At 39.7% G+C, this 21493-nt stretch overlaps 1 protein-coding gene across 10 annotated transcripts in view; it reads right to left on the reverse strand.

The window, feature by feature from the left end:
* Sorcs1 (sortilin-related VPS10 domain containing receptor 1) overlaps positions 1-21493 on the reverse strand; it is a 513248-nt gene that overhangs the window by 93226 nt on the left and 398529 nt on the right. For 9 of the 10 annotated variants that reach the window (NM_001438077.1, XM_087565405.1, XM_087565378.1 and 6 more), the window contains 1 exon segment: positions 12765-12911. In NM_001438077.1, coding sequence (NP_001425006.1) covers positions 12765-12911 — 147 coding nt within the window. 10 annotated transcript variants of the gene reach the window in all.

The raw sequence follows: 21493 nt of genomic DNA on the forward strand, positions 1-21493 counted from the left end.
TTGCACCTCACACAATAATAGTAGGAGATTTCAACACCCCACTCTCATCAATGGACAGATCATGGAAACAGAAATTAAACAGAGACGTAGACAGACTAAGAGAAGTCATGAGCCAAATGGACTTAACAGATATTTATAGAACATTCTATCCTAAAGCAAAAGGATATACTTTCTTCTCAGCTCCTCATGGTACTTTCTCCAAAATTGACAATATAATTGGTCAAAAAACGGGCCTCAACAGGTACAGAAAGATAGAAATAATCCCATGCGTGCTATCGGACCACCACGGCCTAAAACTCGTCTTCAATAATAATAAGGGAAGAATGCCCACATATATGTGGAAATTGAACAATGCTCTACTCAATGATAACCTGGTCAAGAAAGAAATAAAGAAAGAAATTAAAGACTTTTTAGAATTTAATGAAAATGAAGGTACAACATACCCAAACCTATGGGACACAATGAAAGCTGTGCTAAGAGGAAAACTCATAGCGCTGAGTGCCTGCAGAGAGAAACAGGAAAGAGCATATGTCAGCAGCTTGACAGCACACCTAAAAGCTCTAGAACAAAAAGAAGCAAATACACCAAGGAGGAGTAGAAGACAGGAAATAATCAAACTCAGACATGAAATCAACCAAGTAGAAACAAAAAGGACCATAGACAGAATCAACAGAACCAAAAGTTGGTTCTTTGAGAAAAATCAACAAGATAGATAAACCCTTAGCCAGACTAACATGAGGACACAGAGAGTGTGTCCAAATTAACAAAATCAGAAATGAAAAGGGAGACATAACTACAGATTCAGAGGAAATTCAAAAAATCATCAGATCTTATTATAAAAGCCTATATTCAACAAAACTTGAAAATCTGCAGGAAATGGACAATTTCCTAGACAGATACCAGGTACCGAAGTTAAATCAGGAACAGATAAACCAGTTAAACAACCCCATAACTCCTAAGGAAATAGAAGCAGTCATTAAAGGTCTCCCAACCAAAAAGAGCCCAGGTCCAGACAGGTTTAGTGCAGAATTCTATCAGACCTTCATAGAAGACCTCATACCAATATTATCCAAACTATTCCACAAAATTGAAACAGATGGAGCACTACTGAATACCTTCTATGAAGCCACAATTACTCTTATACCTAAACCACACAAAGACACAACAAAGAAAGAGAACTTCAGACCAATTTTCCTTATGAATATCAACGCAAAAATATGCAATAAAATTCTGGCAAACTGAATCCAAGAGCACATCAAAACAATCATCCACCATGATCAAGTAGGCTTCATCCCAGGCATGCAGGGATGGTTTAATATACGGAAAACCATCAACGTGATCCATTATATAAACAAACTGAAAGAACAAAACCACATGATCATTTCATTAGATGCTGAGAAAGCATTTGACAAAATTCAACACCCCTTCATGATAAAAGTCCTGGAAAGAATAGGAATTCAAGGCCCATACCTTAACATAGTAAAAGCCATATACAGCAAACCAGTTGCTAACATTAAACTAAATGGAGAGAAACGTGAAGCAATCCCACTAAAATCAGGGACTAGACGAGGCTGCCCACTCTCTCCCTACTTATTCAATGTAGTTCTTGAAGTTCTAGCCAGAACAATCAGACAACAAAAGGAGGTCAAGGGGATACAGATCGGAAAAGAAGAAGTCAAAATATCACTATTTGCAGATGATATGATAGTATATTTAAGTGATCCCAAAAGTTCCACCAGAGAACTACTAAAGCTGATAAACAACTTCAGCAAAGTGGCTGCGTATAAAATTAACTCAAATAAATCAGTAACCTTCCTCTACACAAAAGAGAAACAAGCCGAGAAAGAAATTAGGGAAACGACACCCTTCATAATAGACCCAAATAATATAAAGTACCTCGGTGTGACTTTAACCAAGCAAGTAAAAGATCTGTACAATAAGAACTTCAAGACACTGAAGAAAGAAATTGAAGAAGACCTCAGAAGATGGAAAGATCTCCCATGCTCATGGATTGGCAGGATTAATATAGTAAAAATGGCCATTTTACCAAAAGCGATCTACAGATTCAATGCAATCCCCATCAAAATACCAATCCAATTCTTCAAAGAGTTAGACAGAACAATTTGCAAATTCATCTGGAATAACAAAAAACCCAGGATAGCTAAAACTATCCTCAACAATAAAAGGACTTCAGGGGGAATCACTATCCCTGAACTCAAGCAGCATTACAGAGCAATAGTGATAAAAACTGCATGGTATTGGTACAGAGACAGACAGATAGACCAATGGAATAGAATTGAAGACCCAGAAATGAACCCACACACCTATGGTCACTTGATTTTTGACAAAGGAGCCAAAACCATCCAATGGAAAAAAGATAGCATTTCCACCAAATGGTGCTGGTTCAACTGGAGGTCAACATGTAGAAGAATGCAGATCGATCCATGCTTATCACCCTGTACAAAGCTTAAGTCCAAGTGGATCAAGGACCTCCACATCAAACCAGACACACTCAAACTAATAGAAGAAAAACTAGGGAAGCATCTGGAACACATGGGCACTGGAAAAAAATTCCTGAACAAAACACCAATGGCTTACGCTCTAAGATCAAGAATCGACAAATGGGATCTCATAAAACTGCAAAGCTTTTGTAAGGCAAAGGACACTGTGGTTAGGACAAAACAGCAACCAACAGATTGGGAAAACATCTTTACCAATCCTACAACAGATAGAGGCCTTATATCCAAAATATACAAAGAACTCAACAAGTTAGACCGCAGGGAGACAAATAACCCTATTAAAAAATGGGGTTCAGAGCTAAACAAAGAATTCACAGCTGAGGAATGCCGAATGGCTGAGAAACACCTAAAGAAACGTTCAACATTTTAGTCATAAGGGAAATGCAAATCAAAACAACCCTGAGATTTCACCTCACACCAGTGAGAATGGCTAAGATCAAAAACTCAGGTGACAGCAGATGCTGGCGAGGATGCAGAGAAAGAGGAACACTCCTGCATTGTTGGTGGGATTGCAGACTGGTAAAACCATTCTGGAAATCATTCTGGAGGTTCCTCAGAAAATTGGACATTGAGCTGCCTGAGGATCCAGCTATACCTCTCTTGGGCATATACCCAAAAGATGCCCCAACATATAAAAAAGACACGTGCTCCACTATGTTCATCGCAGCCTTATTTATAATAGCCAGAAGCTGGAAAGAACCCAGATGCCCTTCAACAGAGGAATGGATACAGAAAATGTGGTACATCTACACAATGGAATATTACTCAGCTATCAAAAACAATGACTTTATGAAATTCGTAGGCAAATGGTTGGAACTGGAAAATATCATCCTGAGTGAGCTAACCCAATCACAGAAAGACATACATGGTATGCACTCATTGATAAGTGGCTATTAGCCCAAATGCTTGAATTACCCTAGATGCCTAAAGAAATGAAACTCAAGACTGATGATCAAAATGTGAATGCTTCACTCCTTCTTTAAAAGGGGAACAAGAATACCCTTGGCAGGGAAGAGAGAGGCAAAGATTAAAACAGAGACTGAAGTAACACCCATTCAGAGCCTGCCCCACATGTGGCCCATACATATACAGCCACCCAATTAGACAAGATGGATGAAGCAAAGAAGTGCAGACCGACAGGAGCCAGATGTAGATTGCTCCTGAGAGACACAGCCAGAATACAGCAAATACAGAGGCGAATGCCAGCAGCAAACCACTGAACTGAGAATAGGACCCCCGTTGAAGGAATCAGAGAAAGAACTGGAAGAGCTTGAAGGGGCTCGAGACCCCATATGTACAACAATGCCAAGCAAGCAGAGCTTCCAGGGACTAAGCCACTACCTAAAGACTATACATGGACTGACCCTGGACTCTGACCTCATAGGTAGCAATGAATATACTAGTAAGATCACCAGTGGAAGGGGAAGCCCTAAGTCCTGCTAGGACTGAACCCCCAGTGAACTAGACTGTTGGGGGGAGGGTGGCAATGGGGGGAGGGTAGGGAGGGGAACACACATAATGAAGGGTAGGGGGATGTTTGCCCGGAAACCAGGAAAGGGAATAACACTCGAAATGTATATAAGAAATACTCAAGTTAATAAAAAAAAAAAAAAGAATCACAGTACCTAGGCAGGTTACACTAAAGGAACAATGGGACATGAAGCTATGACACTGGGTGAGTTGACCTGAGAGGACTTGAAGGAGACCAGTTGGTAGCTCATTCATACTGCAGAACATGATATCAACATAGAAAATTCTGCATAGCATGTGGAACTGTCCTATCATCTGCAAATAACGGACACAGTGTACCCCCCAAGATTTTCTCCCCTTTTTTGAATGTATATTAATTGCAAAAACCAATCATTTGCATCATTGACATTTTCATACAAGCACACAACACACTTTCATGTTTATCCCTTCTCTTATCTCCTTTTTGTTTTTATTCAGTTCAAAAGTCATTCTTATAGACAAAACTCAGTAGTAATGCAATTTATTTTAAATGGCATTTTTGTTTGGTGGTGGTGGTGTGTTGTGGATTTTCTTGGTGATGTTTGTATTTTGATGCTAATCCTGCCCCCAACAAGGAAAGGACCATGTACTCAGGTGATTCTATGTGAACCTGCTCCCCCACTTAACTGGTCAAATAAAGGCTAGAGTCTGTGATTGGACAGTGGAAGGGAAAGGCAGGACTAGAAGATTTAGAGAAGGAGAGAGAGAGGAAAGAAGAAGAGGATGACGAGAGGGTGGTGGGGGTAGGGGGAACAGAAAGAGAAGAAGATGGAGGAAAAAAAGCTGGAAAATGGAGCACACCCATGTGGCCTGCTGAGTCAAAAGTAGCTAGAGATCTCATCTGGGGAACAGTGTAGTGGTATATCTGCCCAATCTAGGCATGCGGTTTATAAATACTATAACTAAGTTTTGGATTCTTTACACAGGTGTTTTGGGGTTAGAGATTTACTGATACAAATCTAGCTGGTATAAATATAAAGGTCTCTAGTGTTTTCCTTTCACAGGGCTAAAGGGAACTGAGACCTGGTTGGCCATTGATGTTTTACAGACCAGCCACACAGGGGTGGATAGCCTTTGAAATGTGAGCAGTAGCTCCAGGCATTTTCAGAAAACAAAACAAAACAAAAAGAAACACAAACAAACAAACAATAACAACAAGAAAACTGTGTTTGGTCAGTTTAGCAAGCCAGCTGCGGGAACCAGGGCCAAACAGCCATTTGTGGGGCAAGCAACAAGCAGAGACTGAGAGAGCTAGTGTGAGAGACGAGTGGGGAGGTTGCTGGTCCCAGATCCTAGCTGGACTTAGCATGAGTTTTTAAAATTACACATTGCAGTGGTGGTTGTGGTCTTTGTTTTGTTTTGTTCTGTTTTGTTTTGTGGTCTCTGTGTTACACAGTGTCTCTCTATATAACCCTGGCTGTCATGGAACTCCTTCAGTAGAGCAGGTTGGCCTTTAACTCATAGATCTACCTCTCCAGTGCTAGAATTATAGATGTGTACCATCACCCACTGGCTTTACATGCAATTTTTAGAAATTTGTTTATCTATGCTTAGAGGCCTTGACCAAATTCTCTGGTTAAGATAGCAACAGTTATCCAAGAATGGATAGTACTTCATATATGAATTTTGTTCAAAGTCATCCACGTACTAAACTGTCAGAAGCTTCAAGCTTGCGTTTGAATGCTCACCTTTTCCATCTCTTAGGAAAATTACTACCTATTCTTATTGAGTTGAGTATCGGGAATCACCAGAGCATCTCAGTTATTATTTTTAGACAGCTCTGTATGTCTGAGGCGATAAAGAGAGCTTCAAAAAGGCCATGATTAAATTTACAGAGGGTGGAGTAAATGCCAAGGTAAAGATGAAACACAGGAATAAAAGCAGCCAGACACTACAAAACAAAATCACCGATTGCAATAAGGTAATAGGGTCTTGACTAAAACACTGAAAAGTTTGCATGAAATTTTCACACAAAGCGTTAAAAGAAAGTTTCAGCTTCATAGCCTTCTGAAAAAGAAAGGACAGGCCCTGGAAGAGAAAGCACCACAGCCAAACAAATAGCTTCTTTATGCCTATCAGGAAGAGGACAGGGCTCATAGCCTATGCTAAGATAGGATTGGAGCCATCACACCATGAGAGTTTCCCTGTTGTGTATATAGATCTCTACTTGTCTGATCTGCCAACATTTATTTTATGACGAGTAATCCTCAATGATCTATTTCAGATATAGTACAATTTTGTCTCGCTCAGACAAGCTAAAAATAAGAACATATCAAGTTGTACATTCTGTCTCCTATGGAATCTTACATGTAAGTTTTAAAGGATAATAAAGGCTTATAATAGCAAGGGTGCTTTTTTTTTGTATTATGGTTTTATTGAGAACAACAGAAAGCCATGGACCTGTGTCCAGATGCTATCAACTTTACAGTATTGTAAGGAAGTTGTACAGCCTGGGTATTACCCCTAGATATAGAAACTTTAGAGAGGGCCATTTAGATCACTTAACAAAGCATTACAGGCCTATACAGGGTGTGTCCAGGTCACATCTTGAGACAGCTGTTTGCCACAATTGGAAAACTGTGAATTGCAGTTGGTATCCGAAGCAATGATCATTTGCTATGGAAACAGATGAGAACAAAGAGAAGAGGGCATTTTCAATCAGCTCTCTCAGAACCGCTCTCTGGCCCTGCAGTTCAGAAGGCCAAAACATTAATTTGAGGAGAAAAGGCACCAGTTCATGCTGCAGCATGGTTTAGAAATGATCTTCTCTGTGATTTTTTTCTCTTACATTTGTAGTACTGGATTGCCCCCAGCTGGTACTTGGAGAATTTTCTCTTTTTTTTTTATTCCTTCCATTTTATTTAGCAAAGAGTTTATATAGCAGACACCAATGTCTCAAGAAAACCAAGAGCAATGATTGTCCTTTAACATTGTTATATCTGACCTACTGTGCCAAAAGTTATGCCTCGACAAGCTAATATAAGGATTATTGTAAGGACCATCACACTGTTCTGAGTTTATGAAGAAATGAAATTAGGCTGCAGAACTCTTATTATTTTGGCCAGGAAGGGGCACTTGCTATGCTATTCTCCTCCTTCCTTTTTGCCTTCCTGTCTTTATTTTGCTTATTGAAAATAGGTGTATAACATCTACCTTGTGCTTACAGGTGTAGTTGCTGCACTGATTTTTCTAGAGAAATCTCTAACAGAATAAACACAGCAAGGCATGTGGCAAGGGTACTTCCTAATATCCATTCCCTTCCTTCCATACAAGGGGAATATGAGAACACACATTGATGCTGACAGGGTCCTGGCTGCTGACTTACTGAAGAGGAGATGGAAAGCACTTGCAGTCAGAAACTGTCCTTTGTATCTTTACTCACGTAGACTCATCAGCCCCAGATGATGAATCTTCCCAGACTCTCTGAGACACTGGCTTCTTAGCCTCTAACCTGATCCCACTGAGGTATCTCGAGAATCAGATGGGCATGAAAGACCATGCAACAGGAAGAAAAGTTTGAGCAGAATCTCATTCAAACCCTAATGCCGATCAGTGCACCTCCTGATCAAATGAGCTGTTCTTGCCTCCCCTGTAGTCTCTTCTTTTATCCTGCAAAACTGCTTTGATCAGTATAAGTGTTCCATAATGCACAGCCAGACTAAACCAATTCAGTGTTTCTTCCTCTTAGATATTTATTATTTAATCTTAACTGAGACACTGTACCCTCCCACCTGTTTGTTTGTTTTCTTGCTTGATTGTTTGGCTTTCTGAGACAGGTGTCAGCTCCACCATCCTTTTACTAACATCTACTCCTTTCTAGAACTTCCAGCCTCTGGTAGGAATTACTGTACTAAACACAGTGTTTCTCAGTGATCTATTTCAAGTACTATGGGGAAATCGCTTGATACCACTCCTCCAATGAATACATGAACTTAACCAACTGTTAGGACTGGTTTAGTATGCAATCAGCCTCAAAGCCTATTTTTTTCTCGCCATCTTCTGAAACAACAGCCTTTATGTTTTATCCTCATGGTAACACAATCCCATGGCTGCTAATATGAATGGTATACTATAAACACAAGTCAGAACCTTCTTTAAGCACAAGAAAGCTACTTAAGTTCCACAACAGCATTCTCTAATATTCCCCCACATAGACATGGTTGGTTATATCTTTTATGCTACATTATAGTTAAGAAAGATTGAATTCTCAAAGAAAAGGTAGCCCTCCAAATATGAGCATGGGGTATCCATCCCCACTTCAATGCAGCACAGCATGTCGACTTTGCAGAATCTACAGACTGAAGAATCTCACGGAATAGCTCTCTGTTCTGCTCCAGTTTTTAAGAAAAAGGTAAATGAATCCATAAAGAAGTTAGCGATTCTCTCCACAAAACACTGTGCTTTCTCCTCAGAGGCCCAAGTATGTGTCACAGGCTCAGGTGTGCTCACATACTGCCTCTTGGGAGCCCAATTCTGAGGCTTTGAAGAAAGATAGACCATGACCTGTAATACCCTATCTAATTGTACAATGCAGTCTTCAGAAGAAAGAAATCCCAGCTGAGACTTCAGGCAATCAGTCTGAAAGTCCTAAAAATACAGCCCCAAATTTCTCTGGATGTCTTAGTCTATAGAATACGTTTTGCCAGGGACATTCTATTTGGGGTTGTAATTCGGGACTTGTTCCATGTTTGTAACAGCCCCACTGGAAAAATCTCTCTTCTAATCACTGGGCTCTGCATCAGTGATGCTGGCACTCTCCAAGTATTCACAGTCTAAACTCATTTTTTACCTCCTTTCTGCCATTGCCTCCCAAGCAGCCCCCTCCCTTTCTTTCTTTCTTTCTTTTTTATTTTTTTAATCAGTCTAGGTGTTTTGTGTTCAAAGACTTTTCTTTCCTATTCTGTGCTTTTGACAAGATTTTATTAAGTAATTTGGCTATTTCTTCCGAGTCCTTTTGTCAATTTCCTCTCCTTACTCTGCTTCCTGGTTTTTAAAGCTTATGTGGAATTGCGTTGAGTAATGGAATTCACAAAGAAGAGGGATCCATTGACTCCTAGGTCCTGTTCATCTACATCCCAATAATTCATGTCTCATTAATCTCAATGAAACACTTCATTTTGTTAACATCGCAGTTAACTTGATCCCATGAGTTCAGAGGGGGATATGATGACAAAGTCTTCAGGATAACTGAGAGAGGAGAAGTAGAGCTTCTGTGAAATCAAATCGGAAAGCCAAGGGCCTTTACAGGGTGTGACTACATCCACCATATAAAACACACAAACTTAAAATGTATGTTGAATCCACCATGAGGTATGTTTGTATGATTCTTGACGTAGAGATCTGGAATGGCTATGAAGACGGTCATACTCCTTCTTTCATGGAGCTTACATTTAACACAGAAAGATGGGAAAGGAAGTCAGAAAATAAATGTGCTTAGGAAGAAGCATAAAGAAAAAGAATGGGATAAAGAGATTTGATATTTATTGCCAGACACTCATGAAATCCACTTAAGAAGCAAAGATATAAATCCAAAGAAAAAAAACCTGCTTTGAAAACAGCAAATTAAAAAAAAAAACAGGACATTTAAAAAGAAATAGTAAGAAACCCTACCTTAAGGCATACATGAACATAGTAAGTTTACACTGTGGAAACCAGTGCGTTGTCTATTTTCCACATTGTCTTGTGGATAAGAAAGGATGGAGGAAAGTGGCAGAGTCTAAAAAGGACGAGACACAATCCAGGTCACAGGGTACCATCGAAGGTATTGTAAAGTGTTTGATTTACTGTACTTGAACTAGAAAGCCATCATAAGGCTTAAGGAAATGATGCACATTTAAACTTTTATATGACACCATTTTGTTGTGAATTTGGTCTAAAGCTTGTATTGTGCTAACTGGATTCCCAAAATTGCACAAGAATCTGCATGTGAGATGCTGAGGGTCCCTGCACCAAGTTGGTTCTGATTGGTAAATAAGGTTGCCGGCAGCCAATGGCTGGGCAGGTAAGCAGAGGTAGGAATCTAGGATTTGAGAGCAAGGGGACTGAGAGGAAGAAAGATTTAGAACCACTGTGCCAGGAAAGGAGAAAGACCAGTATGGAAAAGTGTAGGGCAGACAGCATGTCAGAGTCAGGGATCATGTCCCAGGAGGGCTGTAGGCCTGGGTATCAGGCAACTAGGAGGAATATAGGTTTTAGCAAGTAATGATTCAGGAATATCAGACGGGACAGTGTGGAGGTTTGGTGTGGCCCAATCATTGAGCTGCTTAAGGAAGGCATATTAAAATAAAAGGCTGTGTGCGTGTGTGTGTGTGTGTGTGTGTGTGTGTGTGTGTGTGTGTGTGTGTGTGTATTTCACTCAGGAACCCACACATTGGGGTGGGTAATAAGGAACATGTCACTGCCGCCACCAGGGTGATTTGAGTGAGATTATTTGACTGCTGTAGCACCATTTGCTAAAAATGGAGAAACAAGAAATCTAGTATATAATATGTGGAGAGGATATAGTATGCATCTATGACCAGAAGTGTACTTTGCCCTGCAGAAGAACACAAATGAAAATTTTAGGGTGATTGAAATTACGTGGCATAAATGTTTCTCAAAATCCACTGATGCTTTTTATGTACATTTTACCTTAATAAATATGATTTTTAAAATGTAGGCTACTCTGTGAAAAATGGATTGCCAGGTAAAAATGGTGGGAGGTGTGGCCATTAGGAGCCCATCACTGAGGACCAAGGAAAATGTGATTACCACTTGGATAGACTAGTAGCAGTAGTGATAGGGGAGTCTGTACTGTATCTCTATTTTGCAGATATAATAATATATCTTCATTATTCTGGGTTGTGGTTAAGACAAAGAGAGCCTTGCTCAGTGCTTTGCCAAGAAGACTCACATTCAATGGTCATGGTTTGATGCTATCAAGAAGATGCAAGCCTGTTTAGATGAAGAGGTTAACCGTCTTTCTCATTGCACTGATGTTCAAGTTATGTGGTAGACCTGGAAGAAGTTATTAAGGTGCTGATATCTTTGAACATTATAGTTCCATAACCTGGAATAGTTGGGTATAAAACTGACCTATTTCAACGGCACTGATCCATACCTTGACTAATATAGCTATTCAATGAATAACTGTTATATTTACTTAGTCTATCACTGGGTCTCTGACCTCTTTATCACACATGGGCTATTTCATTCCCTGAAAGGTACCAGTAATAAAAATGGAGTCTAAGTAGGATTGGAAATTTAAGACTGCCTCCGTGATGCACCAGGACAGCTTAAATATCATCTACAAGTAATAAGGTCAAGCTATAGCTGCTGGCATTCTTTCGAGGAAGATGGTGTCCCGCCTACTGCTATGCGAGGAAGCTGAGAAGTGACTGCCCCAGCATTGTGCGATATAATAAAGCAGAGCAAAGATAGCATCAAAGACAGAGTTGTGAAGAGCAACATCAATAATTGATACACAGAGAGGGGATAGATATAGACACCCATAGACACATATTCACATCTCAAGACTTTCCTACTGTAAAACCAAGTGATCTTTCCAAGACTGATGGCTCCTTTATATGATCCGAAAAACAACTTCCAAGCTGTTTTAAAGAACACAATAGTGTTACAAATATACTTTATTTGACAATTTCTCCTTTCTCTTTTCCTTCATTTGCTAGGTCTTCTCGGGTGTCTTGAGTAAGTCATGGCCATCAGAGTCAAGGAGATGCAACTGAGAACTGTTTTATTTATAAACATAGTCTCAGGCAAGTTAGCTGAAAATTCCTTGATAGTGTTTTTCATCTTTCTTTTGGATACCATCCTACCCCTGAATATGTAAATCATTTCCTGCTGATAAACCTGATTTAAAATAATATCATTAAAAGAAAGTCATGATTTAAAGCCGGTACTTGCAAATTTTTCTTTCAGGAGTCATAAAGTAAACACTTTAGGCTTGCTTTGAATGCATGTGGCTACTGATTTTCTGTTCCTAAAGTGAAAATGGCTACCTACGGACAATGAGTAACTCCTTAAGGATTACTATGTTCCAATAAAGCACTGCAGAGAGAAGAATGCTGGGCTGCAGGTCCCCCCTGATCAGTATCTTTCTAGCCCAGCATTATGGAAGAAAACAGGTAAATTGAACGGAATATATAGAGGAAGCAAATGGATCCTTAATTCAATGATTTTTATTCCTTTGTTGAATCATAAACTTCTTTTGAAATGGGATGAAATCCTGCCTTCAGTTCACCAGTTCTATAGATAAATGTGTGTACTGTTTGTTCTGTGATCAGTAATTTATCATGAACTGAAAGAAAGCTCAAGGAACAGCCTCACCAGTGATAAAATACATCATATTTCCCTGAAACTCCAGGTCCTCACAAAGCTGAGGCGGGGGAGGGGGACTAAAGGTACAGCTCAGTGGAAGAGAGCACAGTTTCACACACACACACACACACACACACACACACACACACACACACACCAGAAAAACCCATCACGACCACCACTCAAAACACCAAACAAACAGAAACAATTCAGACTAGAACAAAGAAGCCCATAAGGTTGCAAGGATCTGGAACATGTTCCTATCTCATGACCATCACATGATAGGACTAACTTTTTTCCCTTCTGTCCATCCTTTTCATCAACTGAACAGAAGTCCCAAAACTATATTCAATGTCTTGCTGTACAACAACTCCAGCCTTTCACTGTGTGGGAGACCGTGTTTGAGCATGCGAGACTCACCAGCAAACAGTGCACAGGGTCCCCCCTTAGATCTGCATCTGGAGCCTGCAGCAAACGCCAGTCTCTGCCTTTGTTGTAAGTGATGAAAGTCTTCACTTGGTTGTCAATCTTCTTGTTAGCCAAGAACATTCCCTTTATCCCTGCTACCTGGGAAAAATTGACATGGCTGAAAAATACATCAACGTGAGAAAGGACATATCTGTTTACATTAAAATAACAACAGATTGTCTCAGTCCTATCTTAGAGCAAAGACAGGATAGGTGTAAATACTTATACCTACCTAGCAACTCTGCTTGACTGAAACCAATGGCCTCGTGCCCCCTGCTGTATATGCATATAACACAAGTTCAATACAGGCTTCTCATTTTTTTTTTTGGCCATTGCTGAATATGGTCATAATTACTTTATTCAGTCACCAAAAACGAGAAGGTGACAAGATGTCCACTATGAGGAGGAAAGTAAAATAAATAGTGGCTTGTACCAAAACTGTCATATTACTTGACACTAAAATGGACCATTAACCCATAACATGACAGGGGAAGTGGGAAACCAAGCACATTCTAAATGAAGGATGGCAACAGCAAGACATCCTGCAAACTTGAAGCTATGAGCCACAAAGAGGTCAGCAGTTGCCAGGATGCGACTCAGAGTGAGGTGTGAAGAGGTGAAGTATAGAGGACTCTAAATGCCGTGAAATCACCACGTTACAATCACATCATCATGGATGGACGGATGTCACTCGATTGTCAAACCCATGAAATGCAAAACCAAAACCATGGCCCTTCATGTAAACTGTGAACTTTCGAGGTTTATCATCTTACGGAATGCTGTCAGTTGCCATGAGTCCCGAGAGAGAAACTCCAGAACTTTTAAGCCTGTTACTTGACAAGCAATGAGTAAATAGGGGCTACTTAAATTTTATGCTAGACTCCAGGCAGGATATTAAATATATTATCTCTCATTTAGTCTTTCTAATAATATTTTTGTGAAATGATTGTTAATTCTCTTTCATACATGAGAAATATCTCAGGTACACCCAACATCATACTATCAATGACACAAGAGTAAAAGTCAGACCTGGGATGGTGACCCAGAACTTTATAGTTTCAGGGTGTATGGCTATAATGACTACCTAAATGAATGAGGCATCTTCAGCCCCAATCAACTGAAAAATACGTCAGTTGAATGACCCTGATATAATTACTATCCATGCATTTTAAAATTTTTAAGAGTTCTACCTGTCAACTCACCAAATTTACTGGGCATTATGAAAAATTGTTAAAAAGCAATTGTTTTCTTTTTTATGTGTATGAATGCTCGTTTCCATGTCTTCTGCATGAAAGGAGAGCATCAGATTCCATGGCAAATGGTTGTGGTTGAAAATCATGTGGTTGAAGGAATTGAACTCAGGACCTCTGCAAGAGTAGCCAAAGCTCTTCACGGCTCAGTCATTTTTTCAGCATAATTGTTTCTTATCATCAAAAACCACGTCTCCAGTCTCAAGGTGTTGATGCTCCTATCAAAACCAGTTGCTGTTAGGGCTGGTCAGATGGCTCAGGGATTGAGAGTGCCAGTTTCTTTTCTGGAAGACCAACCCTGGTTGGGTTCACGGCACCAGAATGGCTGCTCACAACCATCTGCAACTGTAGTTCTAGAAGTTCTGATGCCCCTTTCTGGACTCCATGGGTACCAGGCCCACATGTCCTACACAGACATGCATGTAGGTAAAACACTGATACACATAAAATAAAAATAATAAGTAAAAATAAATAAATTGCCAACCACTGAATATATGCTTCCTCTTTCGACATGCTAAGGCTGACAATTAGCAGGCTATCGAAATTGTGCCATCTGTGATCATCACTTGTAGATTATCTCTTCACAATTTTAGAGTTTACCAAATATAGTTTAGTCTAGGTGAAATGACCACAACACAAGGAAACTGGAGGTCAATGAGGGAAAAGTCCAAAATATGTTGAATGATAATGATAACATCCTATATCTATTAACATTCATTAACTCAAACCCCATCACCATCATGGAGTAGAGTTGTCCATAATCAGGTTTATAGAAAGAGAAAATGGAGACTTAGACTCCATTTGTAGCTAGCTGGAACACATACATTGAATAAACAAATGTGCTTAAAAGCATATTTGAAGACATTTAACTAATCTTTGACCCTTATATTTTGGTGTCATTAATTTTAAGCAGAAGAAATAAACTAAAGTTGTCATTTTGCCTGACCTTGCTAATCCAAAGCACTATGCTCATTTTGTCACACACATTCCCTCCAAGGCTTGCTGCAACCTGTGTAATACCTTTCATGTCAAGTCTTTGTATGAGGAATCTACGCTATTGACGAATTTCAATCATTTACAACAACAGAGAATAGACTTTCATATTTATTTAGATTTGACTTCAAAATTCTTTCAGCAGACATAGCTCAAAAATTTTCATTTCTAAGAGGCTCGATCTCAACCCACAGTAGACACATATTCCAGGTTTGTTCTTAACATAGGCAGATCTCATTAGTCTCTACCTGTGGATTTGGCATCTGGGATAATTTTAAAGATGGGCCAAATCTGGACTCTTTTGGAACAATGAGATTTTTTTAACAAATAAATGGTGTAAATGAGTTGTTTAGAGAAATACTTTGAAGTACTCAGGAAAACAAGCCACATTCTGGGGGCAAACAACAAAAGCCACAACAATTTCTGGTGCATTGTTGATTTTCAACAAATGTGGAAGCCATAAACTGCAGGAGCAATGTACTTCCCACAAACTCTGTGTTAATTATCAATGATATTTAGTTATTCACAATAACAGCTCCAGAAGGGTTGCTTCCCAGGAAACCCAGTATGAGTTTTGCATATGTTCAAGAGGCTGTTCCGTACTTAAATAGGACTCCACTGCCAGTTCTTTAAGAACAGAATTACATAATCAGAATTTTCACAATGGCTGCTGCTCTTCCCTCTCCATGAGACTTTACCCAGAAATGAGAAAAGACTTAGTTATTCAGTGCTCTTGAGGGTTACAAAAATAAGCGCAAGATGAATAAAAAAATGTTATCTATTCCACTGTTCCTCCCTGCCCTCTTCCCTTCTTAGACAAGAGAAGGGGGCTGTGTTTAGGAGCTGGTTCATTTGATTTGTAGAAGTGGTGGCTTTCTTGGCCCCTGACTGCTTGGCATTATCAAATGCCACTTGAGCAGAGAGCTGGGCTTTGCTATTCATCTCTGAATGCTTGGCCTTCAGGTTTATCTTGAAGAATAAAAACTTGGTAAAGAAGCAGGAATGCATGTCAACAAGGGTAGAAGCTGGAAGGAGTTGGGCTGTTTTTCTCTTGTAACAAAGGCACTTTATCTGTATTAGTTGCTTTTTTTCTTTTGTTTTCCCTCTTTAGCTTGGCCTTCAAAGATGGTCAACTGTGTCTTTCACTGCTCACTGTGAGCTTGATGGATGTGTTTTTCTGCGTTTCTCAATGTAATCCTGTGAAGGAGGTCTCTTATTCCAACAATTTTTAAGTAAGGTCTCATCATCTCTTACTTGGACTATCTACCAAATCTTACTACAGGGCAGAGTATGGAATTGGAATTGGATGATGTTCAGGTGTGTGCATTTATTTAAGTGTGTGAGATCATGTGTGTGGGGTGTGTGTGTGTGTGTGTGTGTGTGTGTGTGTGTATGAGAGAGAGAGAGAGACAGAGAGACAGAGAGAGAGAGAGAGAGAGAGAGAGAGAGAGAGAGAAACATCCTATTAGGGATGACAGGGTGACAGAACATGTTTGCACTGCCACATTACTTTCTCTGTACTCATACTTCATATACTTCATGCATACTTAGGAATGAGTGAAGTAGAGAGATGGCAGGGGAAAGAGGAAAGGATATCCAGTGGAAGTTACAGTTTCATGTAGACACAGAATTACCAATAAATATTCTCCTATGCCGCATCCTGCTACTGGGAGCATGTCTTCCTTCTGAGGAAAGGCCTGCTAAATTTCATGCCTACTGAATTCAGCAAAACAATCTCTGAGGATGTCGACTATGCTGAAATCTATTTTTCCTCTCATTGTTTCTCATATGGAGGAATTTTATTCCATAAGTCTCAAAAGTAATTCAAAGTTATTTATCACCATTTAACATCACAAGCCAAAAAACCATTTCGATTAGACATTAAATGTGAAGTACTACAGCTCAAGCCTCAAGATGGACAGCATATTTATTGCCCTCAGGTAAAGGCCTTAAAGTCCTGTGTTCCCTTTCCTACATCCCTTATTCTCTTTGTTTGTGGTGGACTCTCAATCCTCTGGAATCCTCTCTGGAATCTCAGAGACAATTCCCTAATGCCACTCTCACTGTTTGTTTCTGAGAGACTGCTCAATATACCTCTTCTAGAGGTAGACAAGAATGTCTTCATCCTAATCCACTGTCCCCAGTACTTCTGTGCTTTCCTGATGCTTCTTATATACATGGTACCTATGTTTTGGTTTCAATCTTATAGAACCATCTAAGCCAAAGGCTTCTCGAGCAGCCATTAAAAACTCTTTATTAGAAGTTAAAACGACCTCTACTATCATGATCTATAAACTAATAATAAATGCATAATCATTAAGTATAACTTTCTTAAAAATATTCATTGTATTATCACTTTGTGTAAGGGTTCTTGATATTATTTTTAATGAAATAGGAAGTAAGAGTTCTCCGTTAGGCAATACAGTAATTCTGAAAGGCATAGGAAAGGACTACCATGACTTGAGTCAAGTCTTGTCTATGTCAAGACTATGACTTAATCTCCAAATATCATCAAATAAGACAAAGAATATAAGAATAATCTGCTTAAATGTATTCAATGCTCATGGAATGCAAGGTTTTAGAGGCTTTGCATGAACCTCAGTACATGAATCAACCTCATGTTTTCTGCAAATTTGAAATTGTTGTCACTTTGCAGGTGAGTAAATAAATGTTCAGCTGTGGTAAGTCACCTGCCCAATGCCACTCTGCCACATGTCTGGACTGTTCAGCAGTCTGTTCAACTCCAAACAGCTGTGTGGTTGTCTTACTGACACCAATTATTCTCTGAGTCTAGAGAATTATGCAAGAAATAGCCCACTGGCACATCCTGATCATGGGGACCTATCGATCACGAATCTTTGGCGCCTTTACTCTGTAATCATCCAGTAAATTCCTGAACACGCACTTCATTTCTTTAACCACTGAAGATCTAACAACTGGAATATTTTAAGCACCTGTCCCTTCATCTATCAAATGGTCTTTGAGATTTAAAATATTCTAGATGCTGAGCAATTCTTTCATGATTTAAGGGAAAGACATCAGACATCTCCCCTTTTCATGTTTATGGTCTAACAAGTTCTCTCCTGTGTCAATTTTTTTTCATGTGTGCCAAGTGAAGGTCAGACTTGGGGGCCTCTCACGCTGGAGTTCTTTGCTTATTTCTTCATCTGATGGGCAAACCATGATTCCTACCTTCTTAGACTTGAATTACAAACCTTAAGGGTCCAATCTCAAGAAAGTAGATGAAAGACATGTGGTAAAAGAGAGAACATTTTTATGGATATTATTGCATTGTGCATGAGGATGGGCTATTTCCATCTGAGTATCTCAGGCAGACAGGATATGTCTTCTGAAGGAGTTGGGTATGGTATGCCACTGTAATCAGAAAACTCATGGTATTTAAGAAAAAAGTCTAAATGTTTCTCTTCATATTTTTCTCTGCTACTGGTGATTGGACCTAGAACCCTGTGCATGCTTTTTAAGTACTCTACCAAAGAGTTACACTGCCACCTACATGCTTTTCCCCTACTACTTGATTAAGTAGGCTATTATATATCCTATGATTGGACTGGACAGCATTTGCATTTCCTACCTCTGATCTTGGCTTTCACAGGGACCCCAATGGAAAAGTTAAAGAAAGGACTGAAGGAGCTGAAGGGGCTTGCAACCCCATAGAAAGAACAACAGTATCAAACAAACAGACCCCCCCATCAGAACTCCCAGGGACTAAACCATCAACCAAATAGTTCACATGGACCGACCCAGGGCTCCAGCTTCATATGTAGCAGAGGATGGCATTGACTGTTATCAATGGGAGGAGAAGCCCTTGATCCTGTGAAGGCTCGTTTTCCCAGTGTAGGGGAATGCCAGGGTGTTGGGTGGGAGTGAGTGGGTGGGTGTGGGAGCATCCTTATAGAAGCAGGAGGAGGGGGGGTAGAAGTGGGAATCTGGAAAGGGGATAACATTTGAAATGTAAATATATAAACTATCCAATAAAAAATTTAAAAAGTATTTAAAAAGAATGTTTCTTAAGAAATCATGGTATAACATCATCATCATCATAATGGTTGGGTTTTCTCTTCTAACAAAGAGGTGCATATCATGTTCAGAAGACATAACCTGCCTACTGCATATCTGTCATGGTGCATGTCATGTCTCAGTTTATCTGATACTTATCAGCCAGGCAGTTTCACTCCCAGCCATAGCCTTTTGTACTCAGCTGCCCTGAGCCCTCATTCTCCATTAACCCAAAATGTTCTTCATTATCATTAATTAATTTTCCCTTCCCGAGGGTAGGTGATATTGCCCAAAGCTCCCAGCATTGTTTTTTCCCAAATCTGCTAGACATCACAGTTCCCAGGCACACCCATCACATCTCTTCTGCTCTTGTCACCATGAAGCATGGACTCTTGTGTTATTCAACCCACGTGGTCTTGGAAGCATTCATGTTATTTGCTAATAATGGAATTTTAGTACATTTGCATGCATGATTTCCACACATATATACGTCCATCCACAAGACAAAGTTAGCAGCTATATGTAATTATTGTCTGAATTTATATGTTGCTTTGAATTTAATTCTAAAAGCCTAGACACAAGTCTAAAGCAATTGACTATTCATTGCTTCCTTTCCACAGAATTTTCCTCACGCTTTTCCTTCCCCTTTGCTTTTTTTTTATTTCCCCCACATCTGGGAAGATGGAAGTTATTTCTCAGGACTTAGCTTATCCTTCAATTCTCACACTATTGAACATCCAATATCAAATGCAAGTTATTGACTTTTTAGGAGATATGTGATGCACTGAAATTGCAAACTAACAAATGCTTAGATTTAAGTCCTAAGTTTGCTCTGTAACCTTGTGAAAGTGCCTGTGAACTTTCACCTCTATTTACTTCACAAGGTGAAATGGCTGTAGTCACCTAAAAGTTAATATAAGGGTAAAATGAAAAGTTCTTTACATAGTGCTTTGTACATGATACCCCAGAATACTAGCTTTCATCACTAAATTTTGTCAAGAAATCAATTTCTGGCTGTTTGGTCTGTAACCAAATTTTGTGGCGCACATTTTGTACTTCCTTGAACAGAAAACATGCCAAATGGATAGATAACTCATACCGTGAGGAAATTTTGGTATTTCAGCAACTAAATCACAGTACTGTCTCTAATGTTTTGCTTTATCGCTTAATGTACTTTATTACATATACACTCAAGGTTAAAGACTTGAGAGGACAGCACTTGCAACCAGGTAGTAATGTGTGTGGCAGAAGTCGTAGTTTTAAATTGGAACTGAGCTTTTTTTCCTGTGTTTTCTGTAAGATGATGTCATCACGCAGGTGAAGGGAGGTACAAGATAGAACGAGGCCTGTCATTGGACAAGAAGGCAGGATGAGCAGGAGAAAAGTTTTAGAGCAAGGAGGAGACTGGAATGAGAGAGGAAAAGCAGTGGAGAGAACATGGAGGCAGATGTTAAGATTCCTCTCTGCACATTTACAGGTTGTTATGAATATTCTTAAGAGATGTCTGTGTACAGGGCTTTGCACATCTAGATGAGCAAATTGTATCTTATCAATTGGATCAGAGGTTATTGTGTTGTGTGTTCTTTCATGTGGTGATTTAAGTTCGAGAGAGTGTGTGGTGGCTAGACATGCTAGCCCCCACAGAACTGAGATGTGTATGCCTGGCATGGTGGCAACCTGCCTCAGGAACTAGACAGGTAGAGAGATTGTTGCCAGGTTCAGAGAGTAGCCATTGGCAGTGTGGTATGGGATGGAGCAAAGCTGCTGAGATGCTTTTGCTGACTGAGATGAAGACATCTACCACATATCATGGGAAACTACGGTGCTGGATCTAGTGCGGGGTAAAATAAATATTATTTATAATTTTACAGCAACATTTTCCACAAAGCTCGACCTGTGGGTGTGTACTTGACTTACAGCTCCACCTCTACATTTTTACTTTGCCCAGTTTCCATTTTCTAAAACGGATTCACAGTAACACACTTGTAGGAATAGCAGGTAACTGGCACATAGAAGCATTGAAAGGAATGACATTCTTCTCAGTCACCTGAAATGTGGGCAGACATATTACACAGCCCATGGATCCTATCTTCCCCACACTCACCTCCACCTCATATGATGATCATCTCTGTTGCTTATTAATTCATTTATGGATTCTCCTGCTTTTCACTTATCTCTAAGCGCTCATCATTCTTTGCAATTCTATGGGGAAATTCATGCTGGATGAATTTCAGCTTCCTGCTAGCCAGAACAATCAGATTTAAGGGAGCCTTTGTGCCAGGCCTCATGTCTGCCAATATTCTTTCTATCTAGGCAATCAGCAAATATTCCACTGCTGTTCTGTTCACATCAATTTCAATTCACGTTGCTATGAACTGTCAAGCTAATAAAACAAAGGCACTTCTCTCCCTGCCTCAGGAT

This window comes from Rattus norvegicus, chromosome 1 (genome assembly GCF_021556685.1).
Source record: "Rattus norvegicus strain SHRSP/BbbUtx chromosome 1, alternate assembly SHRSP_T2T, whole genome shotgun sequence".
NCBI lineage: Eukaryota > Metazoa > Chordata > Mammalia > Rodentia > Muridae > Rattus > Rattus norvegicus.